This window comes from Anarrhichthys ocellatus, unplaced genomic scaffold (genome assembly GCF_004355925.1).
Source record: "Anarrhichthys ocellatus isolate YVR2014 unplaced genomic scaffold, GSC_Weel_1.0 scaffold5, whole genome shotgun sequence".
NCBI classification, from domain to species: domain Eukaryota; kingdom Metazoa; phylum Chordata; class Actinopteri; order Perciformes; family Anarhichadidae; genus Anarrhichthys; species Anarrhichthys ocellatus.
Genome location: NW_022280035.1, coordinates 10,601,703 through 10,616,030, shown reverse-complemented (window position 1 = coordinate 10,616,030; position 14,328 = coordinate 10,601,703). Strand labels below are relative to the sequence as shown.

Below are 14,328 nucleotides of genomic sequence, written 5' to 3'. Positions count from 1 at the left end.
AGTAGCCTGTGATCATAAACAATGGCCCATCATATTAATTTCTCCTTGTGATAGTATCAGTTAGTCTATAAAGATTCGAAGACGGCCCTCAACAGTATAATTAAAAGTTTACAATGACGCAGGAAAGAACACGCATCTTTTCTCCAAACCACTTGTTTATTACATTTTATTCTAAAAAGAAAAAAAGAAAGTCCGAAGGACATGTCTCTCTGTTTAACAGTTATCCACAGATGAATGTCGAAAATAAAATGACTACAGCAGCTTGGAACATCAGCTGGGACTTATTTAATTTAAGAGGGAAACGTCGGATACATTCATACCGTTGGGTCAATAGGCTCAGTCTGAGTGGCCTATAAGCAGCCGTTTACAAGACGACTAATTGTTGCTTTGCTTTGAAACGTATAGACACAAGCTGCAATACAAAACATTTAACTTGATCGAGTAGTGTGTCCAATGAGACCATATATCTCAAAATATCAGTTTGAATATCTTTAGTGTAAGAGTTTCACACATTTTCCTGGAGGTTTTGTCAATGCACTCCAACGTGAATAATGCTGAATCCAGCAATTTGAGTCGAGTAAAACATTTGAGTTTGTGTTTATGTCATCAGGTCACATTTTGCCAGTGGAGGAGATGCAATGTCCCAGGGCTTCACTGGCAGTATCCCTCCAGGAACTCCAGTAGCTTGGGTCTTAAATTGCACAGTTGTCCTCCATGGACTCTGATCCAAAGTCATAAGAGATTAATGAGAGTGGGCCGATTAATTTAGCTTGCACAGTCACAGTGCATGCTGTGTATCCTGCATTGCCTCACCGTTGGTTCAACTTCATTTCACAACAGTATTATAGTCGTACACCATCTAGTGTAGGAAAGTTTTTCTTTTCCTGAAAACCTGAATAAAATGGATGACAAATTAATATGTTGCACAATTTTAGCGGACCATCTACGCCTCTGTTTAATAATCCTGTTTGCAGCAGACTCGTCTAGCCACTATTAAATAATAAAAGGAGATTTAAAAAATGATACAATCCTTGTGAAAAGATCTCCTGCATATTCGCAGACCACAGTATAAAATGTCCTGGAGAGTCTCAGAGATTTGTAGAATGGCACAAGCCATTCACTGTGAAGTGTTAAACTTTTTGAAAATAGTAAAACGATTATTAGACTCGTTGGATTGCTTTTTAACAGCTTTACAACTTTTTTGGGCTACATTGACATCGTCTACTGACCGATCCTACTTTCTTAATCCAGATTTTGAACTGTGTGTAACAGTGTTATTCATGATAATTCCTCATTCTATGATTAACATATCAAAATGACCAGTAGTTAAACCGTTTCTGATATGTGTATGTATTGATTCTCATTTGATTATAATAAGATTATAATGATAATTTAATAATTGTAATAATACAAATCTTGCCTGTTCAATTCAATAACACTATGAAATACATGTCTCTGAGTGTGCTCTGTAGTTTGTGCTATACCGGTTTAAGGAGCTGTAGCTGTGTAGCTAGCCTACCACCAGCCCATAAACATAAACACAAACACACACAGTACATATCTCTCTAATTGTCATAAGTCATCAAGCAGCAATCTGTTACTGGTTTTCTTAGTGCGCCTGTGGTGTTTGAAAATGATTCGTTTGAAGCTTCTCGATGTTACCTAAAGCCAACCACTCCTACACATCCAACTCTTCCAAATTGATATATGACAATATCTACTTTCGATCACGTGTCTGCGGGGCGACTTAGACGGATTGCGCGTCATCTCGCCTTCCCAAATTTTCTCCTTCTGCTGCAGCTCGTATCCAAAACATCTATCTATAGTTCGGAGTACGAGAGAGAGAAAGATGTTTAACTCGGTGAATCTGGGCAACTTCTGCTCCCAGACGCGCAAAGACCGGACATCCGAGTTTGGGGACAGGACAGGCTGCGCGTCCAACATCTACCTCCCCAGCTGCACCTACTACGTCCCCGAGTTTTCTGCCGTCTCCTCGTTTCTTCCACAGGCCCCGTCCCGGCAAATCAGCTACCCTTATTCCACAAATCTGTCTCAAGTACAGCCGGTACGGGAAGTTTCATACGGCTTGGACCCTGCTAGTAAATGGCACCACAGAAGCAATTATGCATCGTGCTACTCGGGAGAGGATCTGGTGCATAGGGACTGTCTTCCACCATCCACCATGACAGAAATGCTTATGAAAAACGAGAGTGTGTACAGCCACCACCATCACCATCACACTCATCCGGGCTCCAATCACCCCTCCACAGGTTTTTACTCCGGCGTGGGGAAAAACAGCGTCCTTCCGCAAGGTTTCGACCGCTTTTTCGAGACTGCATACTGCAGCAGCACGGACAATCAGTCAGACAGTTGTTTACAAAAGGGCGAGGGGGGAAAGCTGGAAAGCGACTCCCAGCAGCAGCAGCAGCCCATAGCCTCTGTACCCGGAGCTCCGGAGCAGGAAAAAGACCCAGAAGATGAGGGGGAGCATACAAATTCAGGCTCGTGCACTTCTTCCTCCGCAACAACCAAGGACGGCACCGCCAACAAGAGCAGCCACTCGAGTAGGTATACCGAAGCAGTAAAATGGGGGAAGGTTAAGGGGACTAGCCCGGTGTTTTGTCGGTCAGATTTTATGTGGAGTTTTATAAGCATTCAAAGGATTTTATTATAACCCTACAAAGCTCTTTCTTGCAACGAGAAGAATGTTTACGATTGGAAAGCGCTTTGCAAAAAAAGGGATGTTATACACAGACGCCTCTATGGTGAGTCTGTGAATTTTTTAAGAGAGAGCTATTGTGACAAATGATAACTTTGATCATGAACTTGCGTTGGGCATTTTAAGGGATTTTCTCGTCGGGCTGTCGAGAGTAAAAACCAATTGGGCAGAACATTGCTTTTGGCGTCTTGTGAATTTTCTTTTAGCACCAGGTTTGCCCGCAAAAGGACATGCTGCACAGATTATCACACACTTTACGGTTAAATGCGTTCCTATCTCTCTAGATACCAAGAAACCCAGATTATATATATATATATATATATCCATCTAATGAGAGATTAGAACCGTTTCCTCCATTAACAAATAGGCAGTAAATTACTCGGCGGCAGAGAATCGAGTGTTTTGCATCGTCCAGTCTAATGAGGAGAATGCATAGGTCTGCAATTTATGCTATTTCCTCAGTAGCTACTGAAAGAAAGGTGAAGTCTAAATCCTTTTACTTTTGCATCACCTCTCTATAGATGATTTTAATGCAAGCTGGCATTACTGATAACTTGAATGACCAGCATTAAGTAAATTGATGCTTGATTTAAAGAACCTACATTTATGTTATTGCATACATGCCCCTTTGGTGTTTAGCCTCATGTACATTGCATTAGCCCAGCCAGGCTGTAGATACAAGCTAACTGAGGCTACCCCTCTTCCTCCCAGAAAACAATAAAATAAATCTATTTCCCCAGTCACCTGTTTGATAAGAAGTTATAGGGCCACAGAGGTCTGCAGGACGCTGCAAACATGAGCGATGCATTGCAACTCACTGCCAAAAGATTGTGTAAATTGTTAGTTTAGCTCCAGAGGAATGTGACGCGCATAATACGGTTAGATACTTTTGTTGTTGTATATTTATAACATATAAACACGTACTTATAGCCTGTAAGTTGATATTATTTCCTCCAAGTGATTCGAATATTTAACACGCTTTATGGATGTTTGAACTGATAGCCTCGGCCACTTTGCTTGATGAATTTTGACTGAAATGTTTTCATTACTAATGCCACTGACACTGAATTCTTAGCATCTGGTCCTATGGTCACCGCAGCACTACGCTTTTTTGTCTATTTTTTGTAGATATTATTATTATTGTCAATACTCGTGAGGTTGTTTCTCTTTCCCGTGAAACTGAATTTATTTGAATTTTATTTTATTTATTTTTTCTTCAGCCACTCCTCGCACACGGAAGAAGAGGTGCCCATATTCCAAGTTTCAGATTCGGGAGCTGGAGCGGGAATTCTTCTTCAATGTTTACATCAACAAAGAGAAAAGGCTTCAGCTTTCGCGAATGTTAAACCTCACCGACCGCCAGGTTAAAATTTGGTTTCAGAATAGAAGAATGAAAGAGAAGAAGCTGAGCAGAGATCGCCTCCAGTACTTCTCTGGGAACCCCCTATTGTGAGCAGGAGCAGAAAGTGTCACCATCTTGGTCAGTGACATTAAGGCCTGCTCTTATCTCATTGAGTTGTAATCGTGGGCATAACCATTTTCTAAAGGAGCCCATGTCGCCAACGGTGCAATGTTAAAGTGGACAGTGGGAATAATAGGCCTGCATGGGATAATGTCGCCATTTTCTTATTGCCCCACGGGCGGCGGTGAATTTCTAGCTGGTCCCCAGTAAGGCCTACATGGTTAAAATAATCATTTATACTATGCTGTTCTTGAATATGTCTCTATTTATCACGATTCTCCATTGTGTTTATTCTATTGTTCATATAGACATATTTGTTGTTAAAATAGTCTATCAAATGTAAAACAAAACCAGTTTGAATCCTTATTGCGCAGACAACGTTTAGCTCTTTCCCGTCCCTCTGGTCTATGTATATAGTATATCATGATCTAATTATTTCTCAACCAGAGAATGGACAAAGTAATGCAAATCTCTTGGCTACATTTTTCGCCATTGAGAACTGTGACGTCCAATCTGTGAAAGTATATCCCCCAGCCTATGCAATGTGCATTCGTGACTGTAAATAGGTGTATATATTGAATTTCCTTTACCCTATCCCTGCTGCTATCTTTCAGTACACTGCCCATACAAATTATACAGCTTTAACGCCAACTCTCGTTAAATTATTTGCTTAAAATATTGGGGCTTTGGATTCCAGAGAGTATGAACAGATTGTTGGCCTGTGTATCGTTAATATAATACATATGAAATAAACACAAACGTATAGGCAAAACTCAACGACTTTGTGCTTTTTCTGCTACCATTATCACAATTACCATTACTGATATCTATATCTATTCTTGACAGCTGCACTGTTTGCTGCTTTTGCTGGGTTGTGAGTCGGAGCGTTTTGGAAATAGCAACAGCCTAAAAATGTGTGTATAACCTAGAACTGTTGGCCAACATGCGCACACTTTTAACTTGTTAATGGCCAGTTCATGCTGATACACACGTGGTGGATTTGGTAGCTGTTGTGAAAGTAAGGAATGTCGGCGGGCCTACACTTGCCAGATTTTCGTCTATTTGCAGGTTACACCACTCTGAAAGATCATGTTTAAATTTTAGCAAGCGTGTTAAAGGAAGATAGAGCCCAGATCTTATAAATGTAGAGAAAGAGAGTAGAATGATAACCTATTTTAGTGCCCACTAAATGGAATCGCACTCTTGTAGTCTAGACACTGCCATAAAGACAGAGGCACTAAATGGCTATTTTTTTCTCTTAATTGCACCGTCTGTTCAGGGGGAATGGCTTTCACTTCCGCAGTAAATAGTAAACAAGCAAGACTGGATGTCCGAAAGGGGCGAAACAAACTCACCAAGAGATTTCGACATGAACTCGGTCTGATCTGTAACGTCAAACCCAACCCCCTCCCCCTCCCCCTCTGCCTACAACCGCAATGTCCACCTCTCTTCTAATCTGAATACCCTGTTGGAAAACCTCAGCAAATCCAGTTTTTTTCCAGAGATTTTTGTCGAGATTTTAGTTACTTTTAGCTTTTTATTTTTTGAAGATCTGGTCTGTGAAAGACCTCGTAAAATTCTAACGTTTAGCTGCTCAGATTCACCAAGCGTTTTAATTAATGGTCTTATTTGTCTGAACTGACCCCAAACCTCAGCCTATTTCAACACATCAGTTGTTAATAAATTATTTTTGACTAATGGCCCACATGAGTTATAGTAAGAGATAGCTAGGGGAAAAGAAATTATAATTCACATTCTCTTTTTTTCAAAATGTGTGTGTGTGTGCGCGCGCGCGTGTGCATGTGCATGTACGTGTGCGTGTGTGTGTGTGTGTGTGTGTACGTGTATATTGAGCGTAGGCCTGTACGTGTATTTCGAATGTGTGTTCCCGAACATATGTGCATGATGATTGCACGTGTGAATTAACTACAATTTATAATTAAATCTAGTCTTTGAACTTCAATAAAGTCAAGGCCTTCACCTTTAACCTGCTGCAATAAAGTGGAATCAAGGAGACACTTTAGCCCGGAAATGTGTGTAGCTGCGGAATGGGCCAATAAGAGTGAGTGGGAACAGAAAATGGAATGTGTAAAGAGACCAACTTTGACCCCTCGCATTAAACTACAGCAGGTAACTTTGCCAGCTTAAGCACGACCAGTAAATACACTTCATTGTCCTTGTTAACTGTATACATGTTCATGCATGAGACGTTTTAAACCATGTTGGTATTAACTGTAGAACTATATTTGTATTCTCTAAAGTAAAAAAATAACATGTTGGTGTGTGGCTGTTGCAGTGTGCATCTCGTAATAGGTGGTTCCGTATAAGTGCAAACATGACGGTTTGTGCGTGGGTGTGTTGATTTCAGTCATTCCAGCCTTTGATTCCTGACTTTAGATTTGACTCCTGCTCAGACTGCTGTGCATGGTTGAAATGTATTTTACAATGCAGTTTAGTGCTAGGTTCTGTATTTACCCCTGAGTGTTTATTTGTTGTTAGGTCCAGTTTGGTTTCTTTTGGGTTAGGATTAAGGTTTTGGTCCGGGTTATATTATTTTAATGTAAAGAAAGAAAGGGAACCAAACATGCTTATAGGTTGTATTCGCATGATACGGACATTTTACTGCGTGTATTATCAAATACTTGGGAGTTATTTTCTGTACAGGAATTGAAATGAGGCTCAATCTGCATATGTCAGTGTAATATCTGACAAAAGAAAGGCGACACACACTAGCGGAGATCAAGGCTATAGGAGCCCCTCTCTCGCCACACCCACCAACCTTGGCCCTGGGACGGTGACGTGTGTAATTTGTAGGTTTCCAACACACAACGTCACTAACGGAGAGAGCCGCGCTGCAGAGGCTTCTGTAAATGTTGTCTATCAACCACACGGGGGCCAGGAGTCTCCCGGCCTCTGCACTATTTTGTTTCCTCAACGGGATCTTGAAAACGTTTCCTGAGATGGATGCCTCGGTGCCATCAGAGTAGTAGCCTATTATTAGTCGTAGATAGGCTGCATTCTCTTTTGTAATGTGCTGTGGGACAGAAGTACAGTCCACTGTGCTGGAATGCAGCTCCTGCCATGTGTCAGCCTGGCTTGGGTGTTGTGGTGAAGGAAAATGGCGGTGTGTTTTATGTAGATGAGGCAATCCAGGAGGGAGAAGATATAGACTGGTGCCATAATAATGTAAAAATGAAAATTGATTAATTCAGCTCCATAAAATCTGAGGAATTGTTTTAAAGAATCTCATTTTTCGATCTGATGCTCCAAACTATCAATAATACTTGATTTTATTTTTGAAATAAAACTAGGCTATAAACAAATAATCCAGGGGAGAGTGTATATATGGATGTGTGAGTGTATTATACTGTACATTGAAAGTTGTGAGATTATTCCCATTGGCACACAAATAACTAAAATTGTAAAGCAACATAAGGAATTACATCGTAGGTGTATTTACAAATTGACATAAAAACAAGAACAAATATTGCCAATAATATGAACAGTTTTGGAAATATATATACCTATCTACAAAAAGAAGCTGGAAAAAATACAAAACGCAGTATATTTAGAAAAAATAAATCTGCAAAGGTCGATACTTTGTAGCATTTACAAATATTTTGTTGCGGATATAAGGAAATCATTTGTAAAAATGTCAGTGTTTTTAACCATGATGTAAATATGGGAGTATTCCTGCTTCTCTGCACATACTAATCACGGGGTTATAGGCTATTGAATGGTGTTATACTACAGTGTACCACTCACATCTCAGCACCTTTCCTGTTCTATATAGGGCCATAAAACAGTTCGACGCTGTAAAACGAACTCCTGCTATTGCTGCAACCAAATAACTCTCAACACGCTTAAATTTACATTAGCGCATTTGTACGGTGCTATTAATTTATCGTCGCCACCAAGTTTGGTGTGACAGTTATTTATAGAAAGTTTTAAGTCAGATATGGCGGTGGTGTGTATCTGGAGTGCTCGTCAGTGGCAATAATGTAATAGTTCTACCGCTGTACTTTGATGGCAGTTACCACTCTGGTTTTTAATTAAGAAGTTACATGATTCAGGCACCATAAATTTGCTGTTGCGCACGGAGTGGACAGCAGCATGAAAGAGGACACAAAGCAGGATCTCTTCACGTCCAACTGGAAAGATATTTCAAAGTGGCTGCCAGAAGCAAATTAGTTGTGTCGCCCCAGTGGCTCCTGATTAGTCCAATAAGGAAACCAGTTACTTTGCCTTCTGTCTCCCAGCATTCAACACCCATACCTGTTTGCAATATAATAACAGCCCCTATATGTTTGAAATCAATTGGACGACAATTTAGTGGCGAAAAGGCTGACTTTAGTTTAGACAAGTGTAAAGACCGTGTTAAAATACAGTTGGAGTCCACTTCGTGTGTGTGTGCGTGTGTGTGTGTGTGTGTGTGTGTGTTGTGTTGGTGTGGGGGGGGGGGGGTTGTATCTGTGTAAAGCCCAGGGTAGTTTACACGTTGGTGAGCACCGTGTGTACAAGTGTGTGGGAGAATATTATTGAAAGTTTAATGGTCTCCAACACAGTTTACAGCATGTAGCCGTTACACGTTTTTTAAAAAAGTGATTAAAAAAACAACTCAAATGATGCATGTCAAACCGTCCTCACTGCAAACTTCGTACATTACTTGAAACTGACCAAAGCGATACAGTAGGTTCTAAACCTGGGCACAAATAACATTGCGAAATGTGTAGCAATATCCTTTTGGAAAACAAGGTTGCGTTCGTGTTTCCACGAGTGAAATAAACATCAAATAGCAGCAGAGTGCACAATTGATTATGCGAGCAGAAAGTTACATGGTCGAGGCTTTTCTTAATTTTTTGAATCGCCGTTTTGTTCTTAATTCTCATGCTTTACAAATGCAGGGATAATACGCCTCTTCAACTCTATTATACATCCTGTTATTCACTACTCCTGGGTCTGTAGCATCATATCACTTTATTTTCTCACAAACTGTTTACTTCTCTCACTTCTGCGAAAGATATCATACGAACCATTGTACGAGGGCACGTTGCATAACACGGTGTAAACCCTATACACAACTGCTTGTGATTGTTACAGGCTCAAATGTGTGTGCAATGATAAAGTCCGTTCAATACAATACCGGCAGTCCTGTCGATTCACAAACTCATGTCTGTGGCGTCATAATGCATATTTACACTCATCTGAAAAGGAATCACTCTTTAGAGCTCAGTGCTCCTTGATAAGTTGTAATTAGTTTTTATGTGCATGACTTTTTTGGTGTTGTTCTGAGTTGCAGCCTGCAGGCTAGGTATGAATGTGTCATGAAGCAGTTTTTTTTAGTGTTGGCGGTGTGAGTTGGGCTTAATTAGGTGTGGTTATTAATGTGTCCCTATATGAGGCAGAAGGTGTGTGGGTCACAGAAAGATGGAGTGGGGTAAGACTATCCTTAATACTCCTTTATTCCAGGATTTTCCTCTTCGTGGGTGAAAAACGTCATTCAAGATGTAAAATGATCAGGAACTACATAAAACTTTTACCTTACGGCTCACAGTTTATAGTTTATATTATGAGCTTTATAAGGATTTCATGAGCCCAAGATGTTCCCCATACTCGTAAGACCACGTTATCCGTCCCTGTATCATCAATTAATATAAAAATCACAAAACTGAAGAGGCAAGTCTTTCATCTAGCTATGATTGGTCCTATTTCTTTCATAAATGTAGGGAATGTTGGGGAGTGACCACAAAGACGCTGTATTGGTTATTTTAAATATTTATTTCATTCAGTGTGTCACGTGCAAATAAATGTTCTGTCTCGTCTTGACACATCACTGTACACATGCAAAGGCAGACAAATGTTCAAATACACACCTTTCTAATAGAGCCTATCTTGCCCTTGCCTTTGAACTGAAAACACAGACGGACAGGCATGCGTGCACATCTCGCACAAACCGAAGAGGACTCAAGGACCGCATAGCTGTGGCGAAGAATTTCAACGATGAATTTTAAACTGGCTGAAGGCATTAGGAGTCTTGTTTGTCAGAGATCTGTTAGTAACCCAATCTAAAATGCGGATGAGACATAGTTTTATAGCAGCTCTAAAACCATATAGCCTAGGTTTTGTAGGCCTATAGCATATACGCATTTTGCATTACCGCAGCATCGCTGAACAATTTGTGGCCATTTTTTTAAATGGGCAATTATAGAAATTATACATTTAGAAAATATTAAATTAATTTTACAAGCTTCATGCTATTTTTTTAAATTGTGAAACCCATCGTTTTTTTTAACTGAAGCGAGGATGAGAATGTGAGCTTTCTGGAGCAACGTGTTTGCAGTATTTGTGACAACTGCGGGTTTGTTAGGAACTGATGTCCGAAGGTTTAGCCTACTGACTGAAGCACAGAAAACACAGGCTTGATACGAAACAACACGGAACGAAGACAACAGTGCATTTTCACTTGATTCACACTCATACGGAATGAGAATAACAATGTGGGCTGAATTTGGTTAGAAACTAAGTTTAATTTACAAAGTTTTCACACACTGAAACAGATTATCAATATACCACGTGTGTGCAGACAAAATGTTGTACATTTTATAGTTGTATGCGACATCACAATGACGTTAGTGTTCTCATGTAAATTGAGAGGTTTTAAATAGGTTTTGTAACTATGACGAGTTTAACCTATACTAATTTTGTGTTAATCATGTTTCCTTCTAAATATCATTGTTGGTTTCGGCTGCAGCAGAGTCGGCTGCTACTACTGACTAATATATACCATTTTTAAGTTTTCACCTGATCAAGACACATTTAAACAAATCACGACATGTGAATGGTTTTGAGGAGAGGCGAATTGAGACTAATCAACATTTCTTTTCATAAAAGAACGTCTCTCTGCATCATAGTCCCTTTGTTGAGAGAGCCACACTTAATTCACACACCAGCTCTTCTGACACACAGAATAAAAACATTAACAAAAACGAAAACGCCAAGACTGTTAATTTCAGATAACATATCGAAAGCACCCGTGAATCAACAAGAAACATCTCGAAAACAGGATTGTGTGTCACAATAGCTCAGGTATGCAATGAATTATTTATTAGGCTGTAAGATGTTTTGTGTCCACGGTTAAGAGATGAAAGAAACATGCTTGACGTATGGGTTACCATTTCTGTTCTCCTCATAGGCACCATCCACTAGCGAACAAATTCCATCGTAGAGTTAATATTTAAGTTGCTCATTTCAAAAAGATAACTAGTTTAACTGTCACACGCGGCTTTATGAGTTGGCCCAAGTTAACTAGGCTAATTGGTCTAAAAAGATCTAATATGTTTGCTTTTGGAAGAATTGTGGTGTAATTCAGCTGGAGTGGTAAAGTAATTTCTAGAAAAATGCAAATGAATAATCTGAGGTTTCAAATTAAAGACCTGACCGGAGCATAAGGTTTTCGTAATTACTGTATGAAATGTGTTACTGTAAATCTGCATTTCTGAAGATATCACACAATCTTAAGTTTAGTAGGTCAAATGCACAAGTGACTGTTTTAATGTTTAGCCTACTTCACAATGTCAAGGAGTAAATCCTCGTCTACAATTTTTTTTTTATACATTTTTTTTCCAGTTTAAAATTCTTAAAGAAGTTTGCATCTCTCTTCAGATTTTCTTTTGGATAACACACCTGCGTACAGCTTACCTCGCCAAATCGGTGGCAACAACAAAGAAAATCGACGAAAACAAACAAAAAGAACACACACAAAATGAACTCTGTCTTATGGCAACTCCTCGATTGCGTCTTCTCCACAGAGCTGGTGCCAGGACGAAAGGAAATCACACTTTGACTAAATCAACTAAATTCTTTCAAACATCTGAAGTTCTGGACTGAAACCAACCGATTCAAAATACTCAAAAGCCACGTAGTGCCCAAAAAAATCCTGCTGCAGCCGCCGCCCTTTGTTCCCCCTGGCGTGGGCCTGCTGTCATAACTAACGTTCGATCGCTAGGTGGCACTCTTGCTCCACCAAAAAGCCCCCAGGTTCCCCAACTTGACCGCGCTGACGTCACGTCAGTCTGGAGCATCAAGGCCACTTCCACGCCGCTATTGGTCTGAAAATCACATGACATGTCTCCCAGCATCCATAATTATGTTACTGATATTTTTGCACCCCCTCCAAAAGATGTCAGCATCCTACTGTCGTTATTCTCCTGGAGGAATCCCGTAGTTCAGAGCAGTGCAACTCACCAATCGACCACTGTGTTGCCAAATGCAAAAAAAATGTCATGTCCGAATAATATAGCTCCCGGTAAATTCCTGATGGATTCTTTAATGGGAGGATCATCTTCCTTCAGGGGTGAGGGTTATTCCAGCAACCCCGGGATATACATCCACTCAGCTGCAGAGTACGGATATTCAGTGATGAGAAACATTGGCAAGGCAGGACCAGCTTCACTCTCCAAAAGAGACGAGGTTTCTCCGGGCGGAGTTCCGCTCAGCGGCTTCCAGGATGCGCCCTACCTGCCGGCCACATGGACCCCGGGCTCCAAAACCAGTAGGGACGAACAACCTGTTGCCCAGTGTTTACAACCCTGCTCGTTTCCAGTGGGCAACGTCAAAGAGGAGGCGTTTTGTTGCCTCTATCAGGATGACAGCAATAAGGGGAAGCAGACAACAGAGTCGGCCACTTACATCCGTCTTGGGGACAATAGCTGCCGGCCTGAGCAAACCGCCTCGTCCAGCGGCTGTTTCCAGGTGTACAACGGAGAGAGGCCGCAGCAGGACGACCAGCAGTTCCCCTCCGGCTTCTCTCTGACCCACTTGGCGACATCTGTTGAATCAGCATCAGAATCGACAACAAATTGCAATAAATCGGCGCAGGAGACAGCGAGTGAGGTTTCAATGACAGATGAGAGCCAGAACAGGAAGGAAGAGAAGGCCAAGAGTGACAGCTGTTCAGATAACCCGGACGGGCAATTAAAAGGTAGACGACTACTTTACCCCCCCCCCACACCCCCCTCCTCCTCCCTGACACGCACGCACACACACACACGCGCGTACACATTGATGCATGCAAACATACACATGCATACACAGAATACTTGCAGACTACCACACGTGCATTTATTCTATCAGTGTGTGCACGCTGTGTTGTGTCATAACCCAATAATGCAGACTTGTGTTTGATCGCAGTCATATGGGCTGTATCAAACTCTGTATGGGCATTTGACAGCCTCGCTTGTGGTTATGGTGCCTGTGGCATTTAACACCTTTCCATTAATGTGAGAATATGAGATGGGCAGTTATCATTGAAATAAACACTCTCTCACATACACACACACACACACACACACACACACACACACACACACACACACAAATCACTACTTCACTTTCTATCTCTCTCTCTCACGGGCCATTCACATTGTGAGACATAACCATTTTAACAGCACCATTTTACGCCCCAAAATGGTGGTATTTAGCCAACATACAATTCTAAGGTTTTGCTCAACAGTTGAAAACATATTGTGCTAATACCCTGGCTCACTAAAAAACTCGGGGAACATTTCTCACTAAATTATTTATCATAAATACATTTACACCTTTCTGCGTCGATGTAACGATAACTCGGGATAATTCATTCCAGTTTTTTTTCCAACAAAATTATTTAATTTAAAGTGAAAATCCACGTCTGAGTAGCCTAATAGTATCCTTCATATCCTTCATGCGAACAGCGGCAGCTTGATAAGAATTAACCGAATTTGTTTTTTTTCCGTTTGACAAAACCATGCACAAATATTTTTATTAATATGATTTGTAAATTAACAGTTTAAACGATTTTTTTTTTTAATAAACGGTAACGTTCAGTTAATAGTGTGTTAAATACACACACATAGTATAATACGTATTGTTATTGTTGATAATATAATGCCCCTAATAAATTAATGTTATAGCTCCAACTGATGTTATTGTACTTTCCTCTGCCGTTTGTCTTTAGCTCTTATTTGAAATTTGTTTCAGTTTTCGGCGTTATTGATGGAGTTAGCTTCAAACATGACGACCAACAAGCTCGTTTTATTTTAATTTAATTAGAGGATATAGACATGCCTGTGGTGTGTTTGTGTGTGTGTGTGTGTGTGTGTGTGTGTGT

At 40.5% G+C, this 14,328-nt stretch overlaps 2 protein-coding genes across 2 annotated transcripts in view; both read left to right on the top strand.

Annotated features, from left to right (window-relative positions):
* Positions 1-1,707: 1,707 nt before the first annotated feature.
* On the top strand, positions 1,708-4,172 carry hoxc11a (homeobox C11a). The gene is given in 3 exon segments (XM_031845359.1): positions 1,708-1,835; positions 1,837-2,564; positions 3,940-4,172. Coding segments are annotated over 3 exon segments (1,089 nt in total).
* Positions 4,173-12,458: 8,286 nt separating this feature from the next.
* LOC116382348 (homeobox protein Hox-C10a-like) overlaps positions 12,459-14,328 on the top strand; it is a 2,897-nt gene continuing 1,027 nt past the window's right edge. The window contains exon 1 of the mRNA XM_031845340.1: positions 12,459-13,161. Coding sequence (XP_031701200.1) covers positions 12,459-13,161 — 703 coding nt within the window. The remainder of the gene's footprint in view (positions 13,162-14,328) is intronic.